At 37.9% G+C, this 19,848-nt stretch overlaps 2 protein-coding genes across 2 annotated transcripts; one reads left to right on the plus strand and one right to left on the minus strand.

The window, feature by feature from the left end:
- Nucleotides 1–149: 149 nt before the first annotated feature.
- fzd6 (frizzled class receptor 6) lies at nt 150–7,748 on the plus strand. Its single transcript, XM_083529670.1, has 7 exons — nt 150–275; nt 395–481; nt 1,122–1,501; nt 3,385–3,581; nt 3,733–4,747; nt 4,873–5,021; nt 5,369–7,748. The coding sequence occupies exons 3-7, from the start codon at nt 1,316–1,318 to the stop codon at nt 5,748–5,750; spliced, it is 1,929 nt and encodes a 642-aa protein (XP_083385796.1). The 5' UTR covers nt 150–275; nt 395–481; nt 1,122–1,315; the 3' UTR covers nt 5,751–7,748.
- An 8,658-nt stretch (nt 7,749–16,406) lies between these two features.
- Nucleotides 16,407–18,692, minus strand: mrpl17 (mitochondrial ribosomal protein L17). The gene is made up of 4 exons (XM_083530507.1): nt 18,608–18,692; nt 18,240–18,425; nt 16,961–17,029; nt 16,407–16,818 (listed from the first exon to the last, which is right to left on the minus strand). The coding sequence occupies exons 2-4, from the start codon at nt 18,411–18,413 to the stop codon at nt 16,558–16,560; spliced, it is 504 nt and encodes a 167-aa protein (XP_083386633.1). The 5' UTR covers nt 18,414–18,425; nt 18,608–18,692; the 3' UTR covers nt 16,407–16,557.
- Between the last annotated feature and the right edge of the window lie 1,156 nt (nt 18,693–19,848).

Genomic DNA, 19,848 nt, shown 5'->3' on the forward strand with positions numbered 1-19,848 from the left:
ACAGTTCTCAGAAAGGGCAAGCACACTTAAATGTACAGATGTATCTGCAAGAACAATTCAGGCATTTCATATTTCATGTTTATATTTGTTGAGATTTTTTTTTTTTGTAAAATTTTGTTTTGTGCTCCATAGAACATACTCCGCCATGCATTTTCCATGGGGACACTGAAATGTGGGTGGGGTTAGGAGACGCGCAGCCACTAGAGGGCGTCGGAGACACTTTTGCTTCACTTTTCAATCTCTTTCTCGTTGTCTGTCTTTTACAGGCAATAAAGGTTCTCGTTTACTTCGTAGTTTCGTATTTTATTATTCGGTTAAAAAAATATATAGATCATAGCATCCGGGCAAATGTAATATATAATTAAAAAATATGTATTGATTCCTAAATTCCCAGGAAGAACTAGACTACGGAGCGGAGACTGCACTCTATTAGAAGAGGTGAAACTTTGTTTGCAGAATGTGACTAATAACAGGAATAAACGTAAGTGGGGGAACATGGGGCACAAAACAAATCAAAATAACTGTAAACCGATGGAAATTGTATTGCACAGAAAGCTGTATTTAGAGCATACACTGTATTTGGCTGTAGAAGTGTTAGGAAAACATGAAACCTACAACTGCTTTGTAATGGTCGACATGAGACTTCCGGACAAAAGAAAGCGTCCGCTTTTGTCGAACTTCGTCAAAATTGTCAAAAACCCGACCAGACTCATTCCTGTAAGCCTGAATAGTTTGGTGTTTTCAATCCGTGAACCTTTCACATTGGGTCGATGTAATTTTACAAACTGTAAATCCATCTTAGACAACCACCTTTAAGGCGTAACCTGAAAACTTCCCGACATTCCAGGATCAGCAGCGTGTCTGAACCAGAAGCCTGTAAATATGTTTAATCACAATGTTTTAAAGTATCGGTTTCTCTTCCAATTTTACATCAACAAAAAATAAAGAGTCAAATCAAGAGAAAGGTTGGTTTGATCAGATTTGCCGCAAAGTCCACTTTTATTTTGCATTAAGAAGTGTGTGCTGTTTAAGACCAGGCAATGTGAAACAGGTTAAAGTTGTGTCTCATGCTTGCTGCTTTTTGCATTTCCATGACTTTGTTGTGTGGATCTCTGTTTTAGGCTCCTTGTGTGTTGGAGTAATTTGTGCTCAAATCTGGCTTGTGGTCATAAAGTCGAGGTGTTGCTCGTCTCCATGGACATGGACGTACCTTTTGCCCAAAAGCCAAATAACACAGCCTTTCAGTTTTGCCCAAAATACTGAGCAAGTTTGGTTTTCTACAGTAGCACTAAACACCGTGGCGTAGTAGTTCACCATGTGGAGTTGCACCTGGCTCTGGCTGTATGTGTGTGCGGTGCATCTGGACACATGCCTGACACATAGCATGTTCACCTGCGAACCGGTGCACGTGCAATGGTGTAACACCATGCCGTACAACATGACCTTCTTTCCTAACATGTTTGAGCATTACGACCAGGATGTTGCTGCTATCAAGATGAAGGTGGGGCTTTATCTCAATACTAACCGCACTAAAATGTACTAGTTTCATATATACTCTGTTTTCAGTAACCCAGCATTGGGTATTTCGGTGACTGTGACATGGTTTCAGCTGTCATTTGTCAGTCATTGGAGACTGACACAGGTGTGATAGACACATTTAAGTGCTAACTGGGTTTTAACTCGCCCAACAAGACCTTACAAACTGATCAGGGATGAGTGACACATGAGTAATTATAAAAGTGGTGGGTAACAGCACTCAGTAATCCAGTTTGCCATAATTCCCTGAGCCATTAAAAAAAGAGAGAGGTGATTAAACTAGGTTTTTATCATGGTCCTAGAACAACTGGAACAATCTTCCATAACTTCTGTTTGGTCTCTTTATTGTAAGTACTAACAAAAAACCTGCACCTTTTGACCATTTAGTGCTTTATATGCCATTATTAATGTTTTGTATTTCAAATTGTATTCACAACTGAACTATTTTATGCACCTAATGTATCATTCAGAAATCAGTTCTATACAGTGATTCAGGGTAGAGGTAACCAAAGTGGGAACTGGTTTTCATTCTTGCTGACATTGTATTTGTTTTTAGCTTAGCAATGTATCTGCTTCAATGTTTCAATTGAGGTACTGGAGTCGATAAAGACACTAAAGCAGAGTTGCTCAAATTGTGGGGCATACAGTATTAAAAGTAAGTTGCAGTTTATTAAAAATAAGACAATACAAGGCTTACAACATCAAAATGTCTTAATATTAAAGCTATTAAATTAAATTCATAATAGTTTTATTGATTCACATTAAATGCATACATTTATTAGGGACTTGTGCAAGTTATCAAGAAACTAGGAAGGTGGGCTCATGCAGAAAAAGTTTCATACTTTCACTGCCGAAAACAATGTAATTGTGAGTATCTGGAGTTACTGTGGAATAGTAAGAGCACTATGTTATTATATAGTAATAATTGTACTTACAATGGGTATAAATATCTGCACACACAAACAAAACCAACAACAGATAAATAATGTCAGAAATACCCACCTCCACCCCCCCAATGTGAAATTACAATCTACATCTTGACTTGCTTATACTTTCCACTTTTTCTTGTGAAAACATTCTAGATTCATCAAAATGTAAGAGCATTTTCTACACATAGCTTGCATAAGTTTACCTCAAATATTCTTAGTTGGCTTCAGGTCTCGGCTCTGGCTAGCTCATAAAATACAATTTGATGGTTCTTAGGCCAATGCCTAAGAGGCCAATGCCTTTATCCTTTGTCTTGTTAAATAGAGGAATTAATTCCATGTTCAGTGTTTTAGAAGACAACTAAAATAATCTGGTATTTATATACAAACCATGATTCCCTCCACCTCACCTGAAGAAAAGTAATGTGGGTATGGTGTGCTTTATGGATTTATGGATATCTTTTACAGTGGTTCATATCAGACCATAATACATTTTGGCAAAGGGTTTGCTTGGTTAATTTGGATGTTTTTTTTTTTTTTTTAAACGGATGACTTTTGTCTAGTCATCCTACCTCATAGCCATAACATAAAATAGAATATATGAAGAATATGAGAGATTGTTTTTTACATATTCAACATAGTTGATGTTTGTCATGAAGCTAAAACATATACTAAATTTGCATCATCAGCATAGCAGTGAAAGCTAAAATTGTCCTTATGAATAATTTGTACACTGAGGAAGCAAATATAGGTTTTATGGGCAGTGGGCTAAGAACTGAGTAGGGCTCAGAGTATTTAATAAAAGGCATCAGAGTAATTAATAAAAGTATTAAGTATATACAAATCATAGAAACAATTTATAGAAGGGCATTTTCTGTTATGCCTGAGACATAGTTCAACCTCTTTGTTTTTGCATTTTCAGCACTTCATGCCACTGGTTAGTCTACACTGCTCACCAGATGTGCATTTGTTCTTGTGCCAAGCCTTTGTTCCAGAGTGTACACAGCAGACACAAGTGCATCAGCCCTGTAGAGAGCACTGTGTGCGCGTCCTTTCTGACTGTACAAAAGACATGCTAACCTTCGACATCACTTGGCCATCGGAGCTGTCTTGTGACAGGTCTCAAAACACACACAGCACATTCTTATTCCTTTTTTATATATTTTTTAAAAGTTTATCCAACATATAGTTATAATGAATACTTATTTAACCATTTAAAATAATGCACATTCTCGAGGTTCATAATAATTGTTTTCTCTTTGTGATTTAGGCTAAAGCCCTGTCGCACCTCTACAGATGAATCTACAGAGCTTCCTCAAAACGACATAACAACACCCAAAGCATCTTTATTAGCCAGTAGAGAATTGGGCTTCTGGTGTCCTTTACAGTTGAAGACCCGTTCTGGTCAGGGTTCCTCCTTCCTGGGTGCTCAGGATTGTGCCCCTCCATGTGATAACATGTACTTCAAAAGACACGAGATTGAGTTTGCCAAGAAGTTTATCGGCATCACCTCTGTTGTGTGCTTGTGTGCCACGCTATTTACTTTCTTTACCTTCCTCATCAATGTCAAGCGTTTCCGCTACCCAGAGCGTCCAATTGTCTTCTATTCCATCTGCTACAGCTTTGTGTCTCTTATTTACTTTATCGGCTTCCTGCTGGGTAATGAGACGGCATGTAACAAGCCAAACATGCCCACCACTGTATCCACAGTGGTGCAGGGGAGCCAGAGCAAAGTCTGTACACTGCTCTTCATGATGCTCTACTTTTTCTTCACTGCTGGTATGGTCTGGTGGGTCATTCTCACAATCACATGGTTTCTTGCAGCAAGGCCCAAGTGGAGCTGTGAGGCTATCGAGAAGAAGGCTGTGTGGTTCCATGCAGTGGCCTGGGGCCTTCCAGGGAGCCTTACCGTCATCCTGCTGGCCCTCAACAAGGTGGAGGGGGATGGTATCAGCGGTGTGTGCTTTGTTGGCCTATATGACTTGACAGCCCTGAGATGGTTTGTGCTGGCTCCACAGGCTCTTGGTGTCATAACTGGACTCTCATTTCTCCTTGCTGGCATTGTTTCACTTAATCATGTGCGACAAGTGATCCAGCATGATGAGCGCAACCAGGAGAAGCTGAAGAAGTTCATGATACGCATAGGTGTGTTCAGTGGCCTGTACCTGCTTCCTCTACTCACACTGCTGGCCTGCTACTTGTATGAACAGGCCCTGCGGGGCATTTGGGAGAACACATGGATCACTGAACACTGTCAGGAGTATAGCATCCCCTGCCCGTACAGAGTGAGCCCTGCTTTTCTTATATTGAACTTAAAGACTGATGAGCACAAATATATCATTTCAGTGAAAATGATTAGAAATGAATTCATGTATTGCAGTTTTATCTTGTGATTTTTTTTCCTTTATAGAAAATTGATGCTGCTCACCCAGATTTATCACTGTTCCTGATTAAATACCTGATGACACTTGTAGTCGGCATCTCAGCCGTTTTTTGGGTTAGCAGTAAGAAGACCTGGTCAGAGTGGGCCTACTTTTTCAACAGAACACGCAAGAAAGAGTGAGGCCTATTACCTTTCCTGACACTAATAAATAATTCTAAAGTCATGATTTATATTACATTTAGATTAGAGAAATATAATAGGAAAACCTATTAAAATTTGTGTTTTTTGATAGGAGATTAACAAAGTCAGAGATAAAATTACAGTGTTCATTAGTAAAATGACTCTTCGCTAATGTCTGTTGACCAGAACAACACTGTTTGAACTTTTACAGCAATGGTGGCTACTGTGGGTCCCTCTACTGAAAATATTTCTCATCTTTAAAACAGCATTTGTTTTTGCGCATACATAATGGTTTTACTATAAACTATACATTATAACACAATCTATTCTTTCTCTCTTCCAGTCCTATCAGTGAGAGTCGGCGTGTGTTGCAAGAGTCTTGTGAATTCTTCCTGAAGCATAACAGCCGTGTGCAGCATAAGAAAAAACACTACAAGTCTGGCTCACACAAGCTCAAGGTCATCTCCAAGTCAATGGGCACAAACACTAGTGCTGAAACAACCAACACTACTAACCATGACTTAACTTTCACCACTACCAACTTCTACAAGGGAACACCTGGTTCAGGGTCTGAGATGCGAGGTTCATCTAAATCATCTGCACAGGAGCAGGCTGCCTCGGGTAAGGTGTCCAGTCAGAACAGCAAGGATCAAAAGAGCAGCAAGTCTGGCAGTTCCATTCGAGTCAGTGGCAATGGGGAGCCTCAGCAAAATGAACTCGCCTAGTAAAGGCTCTGAACTGGTCTTACAACTGAATTTAATTTAACATCATCTTAAAGACCATAATTGAATTGAAGGATAAAAAAAAGTTAATATCTGTTCCTATTCCACTGGGGGCCAAAATAGAGCTTTAAAATCAGGGCCAGAACCCCAGATACTGAAAAAATGTGTGAATGATGCTAATGTAATTCATTATCAAAATAGAAAATGTTTTGATACTTTAAATCTTGTGCTGGAAATACTTAATTTAGCCCGTTTCAGGTTCTAACACTACCAATTTGTGGGAGAAATACAAGGAGTTTTAAACCATTAAAACTGTTACATCTATCTAAAAGCATGCCCTTATATTTCCCTTTTAGTAAGCCTACCAGTATTTTACTACTAATAAATTATTTATTGAGCACTGGAATTAATGATATTGTTTTTGGTTCCTTTTTATGAAACAATAGTAGAAGAATGTGCCTTAAAGAAATTCTATCTTGTTTTTATCACCTTTACTACATACTGTGCCTAAGAACATAAAATGACTTGAGTGTAATTATTCTCATTACTAAATAAGGTAATAAGCACAGGCCCCCATTGGCTTTCATATATTATATGTTTATGGACAAAAGGATGGCCTGTTTAACACCTGCTTTACAGAGTAAGTCCAGTTATATATCTAATTCGGCTCTTTTTTTTAACTTATTGTTTCCTGGGTTAAGGGTGTGTGATTGAAAATCTTGCTATGCAAGCCAGATTCACTTTGGCCACAAGACACTGTACCCATCACAACCAGTGCAGTGTACCCCCAAAGTAACTGTCTATGTGCTTCATTTGAAGTTTGCTGCCAAAATGACATGTAACAGTCTGTTGTTTGTTCTTATTTTAAAATCACCAATATCAGTTCTGCCCTACAGCCAGAAACAAGTCTAGTTTATCAGAAATATGCACACACTGCACAGACCTGTTCATTTTACCTTCAGCACACTAAATATAAAGAATGAGTTCAAAAATATGTTGCAATGAAATGTTACCATACATCCTAAATGGAATATATCTAGTATTTCACTCATGGAAAACATGAAAATTGAAAAATGTGATCAAATGTTTTGGAAATATTCCTGAGGTGCTGGATTATTAGTCTGCTGTTATAAAGAATTGATAAGTGGCTGTTTTTTTGTTGTTTGTTTTGGTTTTCTTTTTTAGAATTGTACACTGGATAAATAGCACACCTTTCTGGTGTATAATTATGATTGACATGAGGTGAAAGGGTATATTAACACTGTAGTTATGTGTCATATATTTAGTTTACATCTGTATAATCATCTAAATATGCTTTCCCTGCTTAATTAACCGGTAGAAAATGAGTAATGCTTTTTTATGTAGCTAATACAATGCATTTACACTTTTTATTATAATTTAGATGAAATCTAAAGATGGCACAATGCTTTTTAACAATGATCTTTTTTTTAATTTTTTTATTAAAAACATTGTTTGTTCTTGACACTTAAGGAATTAAAATTGGACATTAGTTTTTGTAAATTAAAACACTGGATGTAATTCACCATGAATTGAATGCAAGTCTGATAAAAAAAAAAAAAAAAAACATTTATTGTGTTACTGCATCGTTTGTGCTAGTTGAAAGTACTTATGTGAGAGACATAAGGCCAAATGTTTATTAATATCTAGTAAACATTTATCAAAACTTACACTAATTTACACCTCATGTTAAAATACCTTTCTTTGTTCAGAATGTACGCTTTGGAAATGTTAACTTTGCTAAGTGGGATGAGTATTTATGTGGTGATGGAAAAAAATATATAATGACATGGAACAGCCATTTGGCACTCAATTACTTCATGCCACTGTTTGTGTTGTGGAGAAATAGGTTTATCTTATTTTTCATATTTTCTATTTTATGATGTTGGTATTTTGCAAAATATTATTTTCAATCATTATGTATTTAATTTCTTTTTGTATTTTGCTATAAATAATTATAATAAAACATTTTCAGATAAGCAACTCATTGTTTGTGCTTTTATATATTTATTTTACATAAGGCTAAAGCATGTAGTATTTTCTTTTATAATATATATACAGAGAGGGAAATAATATATGAATAACATTTTATATATATATATATATCCGGAACTGAACGCTTCCGGAAACGTTCAGTTGTTATATTGCGTAAGGAAATCGATTCATTCTTTTTGAACAACCTTGTATGTACATAGTGGGGAAAATAATTATTTGATCCCCTGCTGATTTTGTGAATGTACCCCATTTCAAAGAAATGAACATTATAGTATTGTTATGGTAGGTTTATTTTAACAGAAACAGAAAGAATATAAAAAAAAAAAAATCCAGAAAAAAATATAAACTAATATTATATGAAATAGGTATTTGATCCCCTACCAACCAGCAAGAATTCTCCCACACACCCAAATTAGTTCTGTACCTTTAGGAAAGTACTCCTAATTTTAACTCATTATGTGTATAAAAGACACCCTCACAGAATCAACCAGAAATTCAAACCTCTCCACCACCATGGGCAAGACCAAAGAGCTATTAAAGGACATCAGGGACAAGATTGTAGACCTGCACAAGGCTGGAATGGGTTACAAGACAATTAGCAAGAAGCTTGGTGAGGAATAGACCACTGTTAGCGCATTTATTTAATAATGGAAAAAATACAAGATAAGTCAATCATCCCCTGGAGCGTCATGCAAAATCTCACCTCATGGGGTAAGAATGATTCTGAGAAATTTGAGGGATCAGCCCAGAATTATATAGGAGGAGTTAATGATTGTTAATGATCTCAAGGGAGCTGGGACCACAGTCACCAAGAAAACAATTGATAACACACCGAGGTCCTTCTGCACAAGAATGCACATGACCAGACCCATCTGAAGTTTGCCACTGAACCCCTGAATAATTCAGAAAAGGCTTGGGAAAATGTGATGTGGTCAAATGAGATCAAAATTGAGCTCTTTAGCATCAACTCCACTCACCATGTTTGGAGGCAGAAAAATGAAAAATATGACCCCAAGAACACCATCCCCACTGTCAAACATGGAGGAGAACACATTCTGCTTTGGGGCTGTTTCTCTGCTAAGGGTAAAAGTAGACTTCACCACATAAACGGGGCCATGCAGTGTAGAATCTTGGATGAGAACCTGCAACCAGATCACTGAAGATGGGTGGTGGAAGGGGTTGTCCAGCATGACAATGACCAAAAACATACGGCCAAGGCGACAATCTTGCAACATAGGTCTTGCCTATGGTGGTGGAGAGGTTTAAATAAAAGATTGATTCTGTGAGTGTAGTCTTTTATACACATAACGAGTTGATATTAGAGTACTTTTTCTAAAGGGGCACGACTAATTTGGTCAGGTGACAGGGAAGCTCAAAGTAAATATGGTGTTTCAAAGTAAATATGGTGTTTTAAATGACATAAATCATCAGGTCACCAAATGGAACTTTTGCTATGTTTCCACATGGACGGTTTTAATTGCCAGATGTGTGCATCATGGGAGATTTTGGTGCTTGATCTGAGACTTGGTGCATCATGAAAACAAATATTTAATAATAAAAAATTATTTTCGGTGAAGTTTATTATTATTATTATTATTTTATCTGAGTAAAGAAAGGGCGTAAATAAATCTGTATTGCATTGCATTCTTTGCCTCTTTTATATGTTTTTATATAATTAGTAAAAATGGTCAAACAGAAATTTCCCTGCATTAATCGCACATTAATAAAATGTTGTCGTTAATTTGCGTTAGCATTGTTATTAACGCATAACATTATGACTTTATAACATTATGACTGGTGAGCGAATAACACTAATTATCTATTAATTATGGCACCTGTTAGTGGGTGGGTTGATGTGTTGGAAGCAGGAACAATGGGCAAGCGTAAGGATTTGAGCGAGTTTGATAAGGGCCAAATTGTGATGGTTAGACGATTGGGTTAGAGCATCTCCAAAACTGCAGCTCTTGTGGGATGTTCCCGGTCTGCAGTGGTAAGTATCTATCAAAAGTGCTCTAATGAAGGTATAGTGGTGAACCAGCAGCAGGGTCATGGGTGGTCAAAGCTCACTGATGCACATAGGGAGCAAAGGCTGGCCCGTTTGTGGTCTGATCCAACAAACAAGCTCCTGTAGCTCGAATTGTTGAAGAAGTTAATGCTGTTAATACTCGATTAGTCAGAACTGTTTTGGCAGCAAAAGCTAGACCAACACAATTTTAGGCAGATTGTCATAATGTTATGCCTGGTCGGTGTATGCATGCATGTATGTGTGTGTGAATATAGAACACACACATATACCCACATATATACAATATATGGACAAAAGTATTTGGATACCATACCTGTCCTGCCATATGTGGTTCTTCTCCAAACTGTTACCACAAAGATGGTGGTACAGTTGTACAGGACGTCTTTGGATGCAGTATAATAACATTTTGCGTTCACTTGAACTTGGAAACACAAATCTGTTCCAGCACAGCAATGCCCCTGTGCACATAGTGAGCTCCATACAGATATGGTTTACATGGTTTATAGAGGAAGATCTTGAGTGTCCTGCTATAAAGTTTTGATCTAAACCCTACTGAATACATTTGGGATGAATTGGAACACTGACCGCACCCCAGGCCTCCACACCCAACATCAGTACCTGACTGTACTAAAACCGTGGTGGCTGATGAACACACATGTCCACATGCACATTTTAAGAATCTGGTGGAACATCTTCCCAGAAGAGTGGAGGGAATTATAAAAGCAAATTGGGACTAAATGTGGAATGCAATCCTTAAAAGCACATACCATATTTATGACCAAGTGTTCACAAACTTATATTCACACACACACACACACACACACACACACACACACACACACACACACACACACAATTAATTATGTTTATTATGTTAATGTTTATAACAAAAAGCAGGCAATGCTATCTTAACCAGATTTAACCGTGTATATACAATATATTAGCCTCTATAATACATTTTTAAAACAAACTTATTTTAAAGAGAAGGTTGGCACCAGGTTGCGCCTCAGACTGTCCAAGAGCTTAGTGATGCTCTGGTCCAGATATGGGAGGAGATACCAGGACACCAGGACATTGTTGGGCATGCATACAGCACACGGGGGCCATATATACTACTGAGTACTATTTTGAGTTGCTGCAATAAAATTTCAAATAAATGAACTAGCCTGTCTCATAATTCTTTTTTACTTTTAATTTTTGTGGTGTCCCTCTGTAGGTGGATAATCGCCATTTCTATCAAACAGTATCTTTATAGGTAACCGGCATGATTTTTTTTTACCATTGAGATCTAATGTGTTTTCAGAGTGTTCTTTAAATTTTTTGTAAGCAATGTATATTAAAACAGTTACAGAACACTTGCTCAAAGGTCTTGGGTACAGTCAAGATTGTTTTTGGCAAATGTAAGATGAGCCTTCGTGCTCTGGTCAGCAGTTGGTTTGGCCTTGGAACTCTCCCATGGATGCCAATTTTGCCCATTCTCTTTATTGTTGGATCTTGAACAATGACCTTAACCGAGGCAAGTGAGGCCTGTAGTTATTCAGATGTTGTTCTGGGTTCTTTTACGAGCTCCTGGATGAGTCATCGTTTCACTCTTGGAGTAATTTTGAAGGCCAGCCATTCCTGGGAGGGTTTACCACTGTTCCAAGTTCTCCATTTGTGGATAATGACTCTCACTGTGGCTCTCTAGAGTCCCAAAGCCTTAGAAATGGCTTTTGTAGCACTTTCCAGACAGAAACATGCCAATTACCTTGTTTCTTATTTGTTCTTGAATTTCTTTTGATCATTTTTGCTTTTTGAAATCTTTTACCATGCTTCACTTTGTCAGACAGGTGTTAAGTGATTTCTTGATTCAACAAGCCTGGCAATAAACAGTTCTGGGTGTGGCAAGTGTGACAAATGTGCAAAAAATATATAGGCTCTATACTTGTCAAATGTACCTTTTTTATGAGCACACTGGTGAAATTCTTTCTCCACATATCCCAGGATTGTTCAAACTTGATACTTCATATATTTTTGTATGAAGAGAGAGATAACATAAAAAAAAAAACACTGGAATAAAAATGTGTAAAAATCTGCTTTAATGCACACACGCTGATCGGAAACAGATAAGACAGAGAAATAGAGCAATAGCGACATCTACAGGAGAGAAGTGGGGCGTTCCCGACAGTTTTTAGTTATAATAAAACAAAACATATTTCACCAAATAACAGTTAAAATAAACTATTTGCAAATAATTTATAAAACACATTAGAGGTTCTTTACACTGAGATGTCAACACTAATCAGAATAAGCACCTGTTCCTTCCCTTTAGTTTCCCAACAGTTTGTTGTATTTACAAAACTATCTGAAGAAATTTGACACAAAATGCATACTTTTTTTTTTTTTTTTTTACATATACCCAGGATTGAAATGCCTTTAGATTCAGGACCAAAACAACTATTAGATGAACAACTAGATGAGTTGTTCCTATCCCCAGGGAAACATTTCATCTTTTTGTGCACGGGTATAGGAACTAAAAAGTTCCTTATATATTATGTAACAACTAACAGACAACTAGCTAGCAGAAGGAGTATCATAGCTTAAGCTAGCCTCATAAATTGTCAATAAAATAGTGATTTTAAATTTAGTATATCTACAGTGGGTACGGAAAGTATTCAGACCCCCTTAAATTTTTCACTCTTTGTTATATTGCAGCCATTTGCTAAAATCATTTAAGTTCATTCTTCTTCCTCATGAATGTACACACAGCTCTTCATATTGACAGAAAAACACAGAATTGTTGACATTGTTGCAGATTTATTAAAAAAGAAAAACTGAAATATCACATGGTCCTAAGTATTCAGACCCTTTGCTGTGACACTCATATATTTAACTCAGGTGCTTCCATTTCTTCTGATCATCCTTGAGATGGTTCTACACCTTCATTTGAGTCCAGCTGTGTTTGATTATACTGATTGGACTTGATTAGGAAAGCCACACACCTGTCTATATAAGACCTTCCAGATCAAAATGCATGTTAGAGCAAATGAGAATCATGAGGTCAAAGGAACTGCCTGAAGAGCTCAGAGACAGAATTGCGGCAAGGCACAGATCTGGCCAAGGTTACAAAAAGATTTCTGCTGCACTTAAGGTTCCTAAGAGCACAGTGGCCTCCATAATCCTCAAATGGAAGACGTTTGGGACGACCAGAACCCTTCCTAGAGCTGGCCGTCCGGCCAAACTGAGCTATCGGGGGAGAAGAGCCTTGGTGAGAGAGGTAAAGAAGAACCCAAAGATCACTGTGGCTGAGCTCCAGAGATGCAGTCAGGAGATGGGAGAAAGTTGTAGAAATTCAACCATCACTGCAGCCCTCCACCAGTCGGGGCTTTATTGCAGAGTGGCCCGACGGAAGCCTCTCCTCAGTGTAAGACACATGAAAGCCTGCATGGAGTTTGCTAAAAAACACCTGAAGGACTCCAAGATGGTGAGAAATAAGATTATCTGGTCTGATGAGACCAAAATAGAACTTTTTGGCCTTAATTCTAAGCGGTATGTGTGGAGAAAACCAGGCACTGCTCATCACCTGTCCAATACAGTCCCAACAGTGAAGCATGGTGGTGGCAGCATCAAGCTGTGGGGGTGTTTTTCAGCTGCAGGGACAGGACGACTGGTTGCAATCGAGGGAAAGATGAATGCGGCCAAGTACAGGGATATCCTGGACAAAAACCTTCTCCAGAGTGCTCTGGACCTCAGACTGGGCTGAAGGTTTACCTTCCAACAAGACAATGACCCTAAGCACACAGCTAAAATAACGAAGGAGTGGCTTCACAACAACTCCGTGACTGTTCTTGAATGGCCCAGCCAGAGACCTGACTTAAACCCAATTGAGCATCTCTGGAGAGACCTGAAAATGGCTGTCCACCAACGTTTACCATCCAACCTGACAGAACTGGAGAGGACCTGCAAGGAGGAATGGCAGAGGATCCCCAAATCCAGGTGTGAAAGACTTGTTGCATCTTTCCCAGGAAGACTCCTGGCTGTATTAGATCAAAAGGGGGCTTCTACTAAATACTGAGCAAAGGGTCTGAATACTTAGGACCATGTGATATTTCAGTTTTTCTTTTTTAATAAATCTGCAACAATGTCAACAATTCTGTGTTTTTCTGTCAGTATGGGGTGCTATGTGTACATTCATGAGGAAGAAGAATGAACCTAAATGATTTTAGCAAATGGCTGCAATATAACAAAGAGTGAAAAATTTAAGGGGGTCTGAATACTTTCCGTACCCACTGTAATTTAGGTCTGGATCGCTACTGTATAGTTGATAGTTGCTAGTTAAATTTTAATTGTAAGTTGTTTTTACAATTGTATAATTTTGTTATGCAATAGCTTACACACAGCACATGGAAGTTTAAAAATAAACTTATGCAATTTACATGAATACTATTATTTTGTGTGCAGGATTTAAAATGTTAGTGAGGACGGCACAGAGTATGTATTGGTGTAGCCTCAATAGCCCACAAAAGTGTGCTGTGGGCATGTGATTCATGAGGTAGGGTAGAGATTTAACTGAAATTGCAATAAATCTGCAGATTATTCCTGTTATAGGCTAAATATAAGTTTAACTACGACGGCTACAAAGTCGTAAAAATACAAGAATAAAGTTCTAGCACTATGAGAAGAAAGTGACTATTTTCATAATCTTAGATTATTATTATTTTTTTTTTTTAACACATGGCACTAAAACACCATTGTAATTAACAGAAAATGCTTTATTAGTAATCTAAATGCTGCCACAAATAATAATACAAATATAAATAAATGTAATCTTATCCCACTATTTTATTTCTGTTTTAGAGCAGGCAGAATTATAGATGTAACGAACCTCATTTAAAAGCTAACAAAAAACGTTTAATTTGATCTGTCAAATCTTGAAACTCAAAACAACTACTACTACTTCTTTCGGCTTCTTCCATTAGGGGTCGCCACAGGAGATCATCTGTCTCCATACCCCCCTGTCCTCTACACCTGTCTCTTTCCAACTAACTACCTGCATGTCTTCCCTCACCACATTCATAAACATCTTCCTTGGTCTTCCTCTTTTTCTTCTTCCTGGTGACTCCATCCTCAGCATTCTCCTGCTGATATACCCCATGTCCCTCCTATGCACATGTCCAAACCATCTCAATCAGGCCACTCTCATTTTGTCCCCAAAATATTCAACATGCTCTGTCCCTTAATGAACTTGTTTTTTATACTTTCCATCCTCGTCACTCCCAATGAGAACCTCAACATCTTCAGCTCTGCTACCTCCAGCTCCACCTCCTGTCTTTTACTCAATGCCACTGTCTCTATACCATACAACATCGCAGGTCTCACCACAGTCCTATAAACTTTCCCTTTCACTCTTGCAGATACCCTTCCATCACAAATCACTCCTGTCACTCTTCTTCACCCACTCCACCCTGCCTGCACTCTTTTCTTCACTTCTCTAACACACTCTCTATTACTATGCACAGTTGAACTCCTCCACCTTCTCCACCTCTTCTCCCTGCAACTGCACCACTCCACTGCCCTTCCTCTCATTCACACACATGTACTCTGTCTTACTCCTACTACCTTTCATCACCTCTCCAGGCTCTTCTTTACCTGCTCCCTACTTTCACCACAAATCATCATGCGCAAACATCATAGTCCCTGGAGACTCCTGTCTGACCTCATCCGTCAACCTGTCACATCACCACTGCAATCCGTAAAGGGCTCAGAGCTGATCCTTGATGCAATCCAACCTCCACCTTGAACCAATCTGTCGTTCTTACTGCACACTTCACTGCACGATCCGATGCTGTTTAGCTACACTGTCCCCTGCCAACCCCTTAGTCTACAATCTCCTTTAGGTTGCATTTCCTACATAGGATATAGTCCACCTGTCTCTGTAGACATCCTCCTCTCCTTCTCCTCCTTCAGCCAAAAGTAGCCCAATTTCCACCGGTACCCTGTTGGCTAACAATACCTGTGGCGGTCGTTGGTAACCTGGGCCTCGACCAATCCGGAAAGAATTACTGCTTTGTGATCTGCATATTTGATTGGGCACATGTTTTAAGCTGGATGCCTTTCCTAATGCAACCCTCCCCATTTATCCGGGCTTGGGACCGGCACTAAGAGTGCACTTGCTTGTGCAACCCTAATGGCTGGGTTTTGCTCTGCAGAAACTCATAGTTTAAATTTTTTTATGCTAGCGAGTGACCATGTAATTAGCAAAATAATACACTGCAATGTGTGTGTTACATGCTTTTAACGCACTATGTGGATGTCTCTGTTTTGCATGAAGTGCATAAAATCGTGTAATGCACACCAAGCCCTGGGTTATTACCTAATTAGGACTGCAAATACATTTTAATTTTTATGTTTGGACACGAGAGTTTCTTTTGTTGGCATTTTATATTTTAATGTGTCATTTGACGCACAAACTTAAGTTTTGTGTAGATATATAATATATTGAACAGCACAGTAAGTGGAAAGCACCATAAATACGTTACTCTTAGTAATGCAGTTGGCCTTACTTTTCAGACCAAGAACACCCAGAACATTTATCTCTGTAATATGTTGAACAAAGAATTAACTTGAAGGCCTGAAAAACATTGTTAGAATATGGATAATTTTATTCAATCAAATTATTTTTACTACAGTGTTTGAAATAAGACATAAATAAAGGCTTTACATATCCAAACCTTTGTACAAAACCATTTACATTGGTGCTAAACAAAACAGTGTACTATGATGATGAACGAATCATGAGTCCGTAATTTTAGCAGCCATTTGGGCTTTTTCTTCTCTGTACCCTTTTAGAAGCTGGTTAACCAGGTTCAGGTCATTCGTACGTCTAACAGGAAACAATGGGGGGAATGGGTTGCCCTTATACTCAATAACAGCCATAGCAGCCCGGTCCAGGTTTTCCCTGTTTGGAATACGGGCCATCAGTGTATATCCACTGGACTGGTTTTCAAACCTTGGAGCAAGTACTTTGAAAAGTTTCGGAATCAGATCTTTCTCCTGGAAATAATTGAGAAATCAAGTAAAACATACTATTTACTTTTCTTTAAATAAAATGTTTAGGCTCTACACTGCAGCACTTCTGAAGTTTAAGTTCTAGTTTGTGAAAGTAAAGATAAAGTGAACAATAAGCAGCACCTACCGTGAGCCAAAAACTTGCCATTTCCATTGATTTTTTATTAGTATCTCCTTTTTTGCCGTAGTCAATTAACTGGCAACACAGGCAAAAAAAACAAAAACAAAAGTTTTGAACACAATCAATTCAACAATAATTCAAGCTGATTTATTTATTTTTATATTAACTGGTCGTGATATTTATCTGTTCATCTGCCTGTTAACACATCTATGACATATTATAGCATTACATTTCTCTTATCTCCAGTGATATATTGCCATATTACCTACCCAATCTGCTCTTCTTGTTACGGCTACATTTTTTAAGTTAAAGTTTTTAAGCTGGTCACTAACAATGTATAAACCATGATTAATCTAGGTGTATATACATGTCTTTTAAAGTGTCTCCCTTCAAATTTTTTTTTTACTTTTTAGTATTATAAATATTTACATTAAGACATTTGGGAGACACACATATCCAGAGTGACTTACATTTTATCTCATTCATACAACTGAGCTGCTCTGGGGTTAAAGGCATTGCTCAGGGGGTCAGGGGTGGCAGCTTGGTATGGCTGCGATTTGAACCCTAACCCTTCGCATCCAAAGTCCAATATAAGTGATTTTTACATAAAAAGCCAGCCATTATTACAGTTTATTAATACAAAAAACTGCAGAAGGAATGTATATTTATTTAACATCAAACTGGGACATCTTCACCACTGATGATTTTTTACTCACATGGAGAAACACTACCCATGTTTACTCTGGCTTAACAATGTTTCTTGTTATTAGGCTTTAAAAAAAACACTTTTTTTTTAATTTGAGCACTAGATTCCAGCAGCTGTGTTACAAAACAGACTGCGCTTAAGTGCTGCTTAAGACAACCCACTGAAACACAGACAAGCCCACCAAATCAGGTGCAGTGTTTTCTCAGCAACCTAATATATTGATGATGTCCTTATGTTTTAAACATTTATTTCTATCATGTTCATGGTCTCATTAACAAAATCAACCACATTATATTATAATCGAATTGAGCAATTCGGAACATCTGGTGAAGTTTCTGTGCTCCAGACTTGGATTAGCAGCCAATTTATAATGATTGTATTGTACAATTGTACAAACTATTTCTATTTATTTGGACAATTACTTTCTTTGTACCTTAGAAGTCGTTGGGAAACATGTAATTTCAAAGGTTGTGTGCTTTTGTATGATTGTACGGTTTTTACCACCATGGGGATGTTTTAAGTTAAGACACTGCTGAGTTCTGATCTTGACCTGTCTGAACAGCAGTCAGGAAATCTTACCTTTTCAGCGTAAAATCTAACCTCGTCGGCTCGGGCTCGGGTAGTCTCGATCCTCTCATGTCGAACCAAACCCGTTAGGATGTTCCGAAGCATATTTATTCGGGATTCAGGGCCCAGGCCAATTCTCCGTGCCACCCGCCCGTGGGAGATCAGCGCTCGGATAGTGAGACGCATTTTGCAAAGGTACTATGAAGGACACGAAGATTGACAAGATCTCAAAGAAACGATTCCAATGTTTAGATATATATCTCTATGTATATTATTTATGTGTGGCAAATAATAAAACTTGTGTTTTCAGTATCCCTGAGTAAGTATCAATATAACTAAGAAATGACTTGATGCTTTACAGCGACAGACTAAACATTCACACGCTCTTTTCCTACGCATGCGTACCACTGTAACCGTGTTCTTCGAATTGAGGCGTAATCGAACAGTTTGGTATATTAACACCACCTGCTGGACTGGAGAGTGTACTGTATAATTTACTGTATATCTTAACCCTGTAACCCAATCTTAATCATACTGGATTGAGGGTAGTGTGTCAAAATTGTAATATATTATTGTTATGTATAATATTATAATAGGAAAGAGGTTCCGAAGCTTTCAGTTTTTTTCCCTCAAGCCATCAGGCTCCTCAACACACCATACTGAACTGTACCAAACTCACACAAAAACTCACTGAACTGTGTATTAATGAACGTGAACTCATACACATACTCAAAACTTATTTCAGTTCATACATATCCATGTCTTCAGCACCACTAATATTATACTATAACCATATTATACTGTTTAACTGTACATTGTACTGTATAACATATTAAATAGTAGGTTTACTGGTCGGCACTATTATGGGTTTTGTGTATATGTCTCACACTGTCCTGTATTGTCTTTTGACTTGCACTGTTTGCACTCGGTTGCACGCGATGCACTTTATGTGGCGAGGACACTTACTTTAGTCCTTAGCTCTGTTTTCTGTTATGTAGCTCTGTGTTGTGTGATGTAGCTTTATGTTGTTTTATGATGCCCAGGGCTCTGGAGAAATGTTTTATTTCACTGTGTACTGCGTCAGCTTTATATGGTTGAAATGACAATAAAAGCTTCTGAAAAATTGGCTTGACTTTATTATATTACTGTATTATATTAAATTGATAAAAACCGGCCAGAGCCGGAGGTGCTGCAAGGAGTGATGAGGATGGACAATATTCGAAATCAGAGGGAAAGTGCAGGTAGGACATTTTGGAGACAAAGTAAAAGAGGAGCTAATGCAACCACCTCGAATTTTTACTGTTTACTGTCATAAGCATACCATGTATATACACTTTTTTTTTCATATATATCTTTATATATTTTATATAGTTTATACTTTATTCATCTGACTTCTTTTTCTTGGTTTATTTTTCTCCCTATCCTATTCCATCATGCCGGACCGTCGTAAAAAGCATTTCACTGCATGTCATACCCTGTATGTATGTGTATGTGACAAATAAAATTTGATTTGATTTGATTATTTTATGAGATGATTTGGTCATGCCTAAAGGAGGGACTGGGGTATATCAGTAGAAGAATGCTGACAGGCAGGAGGAAAAGATGAAGGCCAAGGTGGAGC

The sequence above is a fragment of the Silurus aristotelis genome (assembly GCF_946808225.1).
Source record: "Silurus aristotelis genome assembly, chromosome: 25".
Lineage (NCBI taxonomy): Eukaryota > Metazoa > Chordata > Actinopteri > Siluriformes > Siluridae > Silurus > Silurus aristotelis.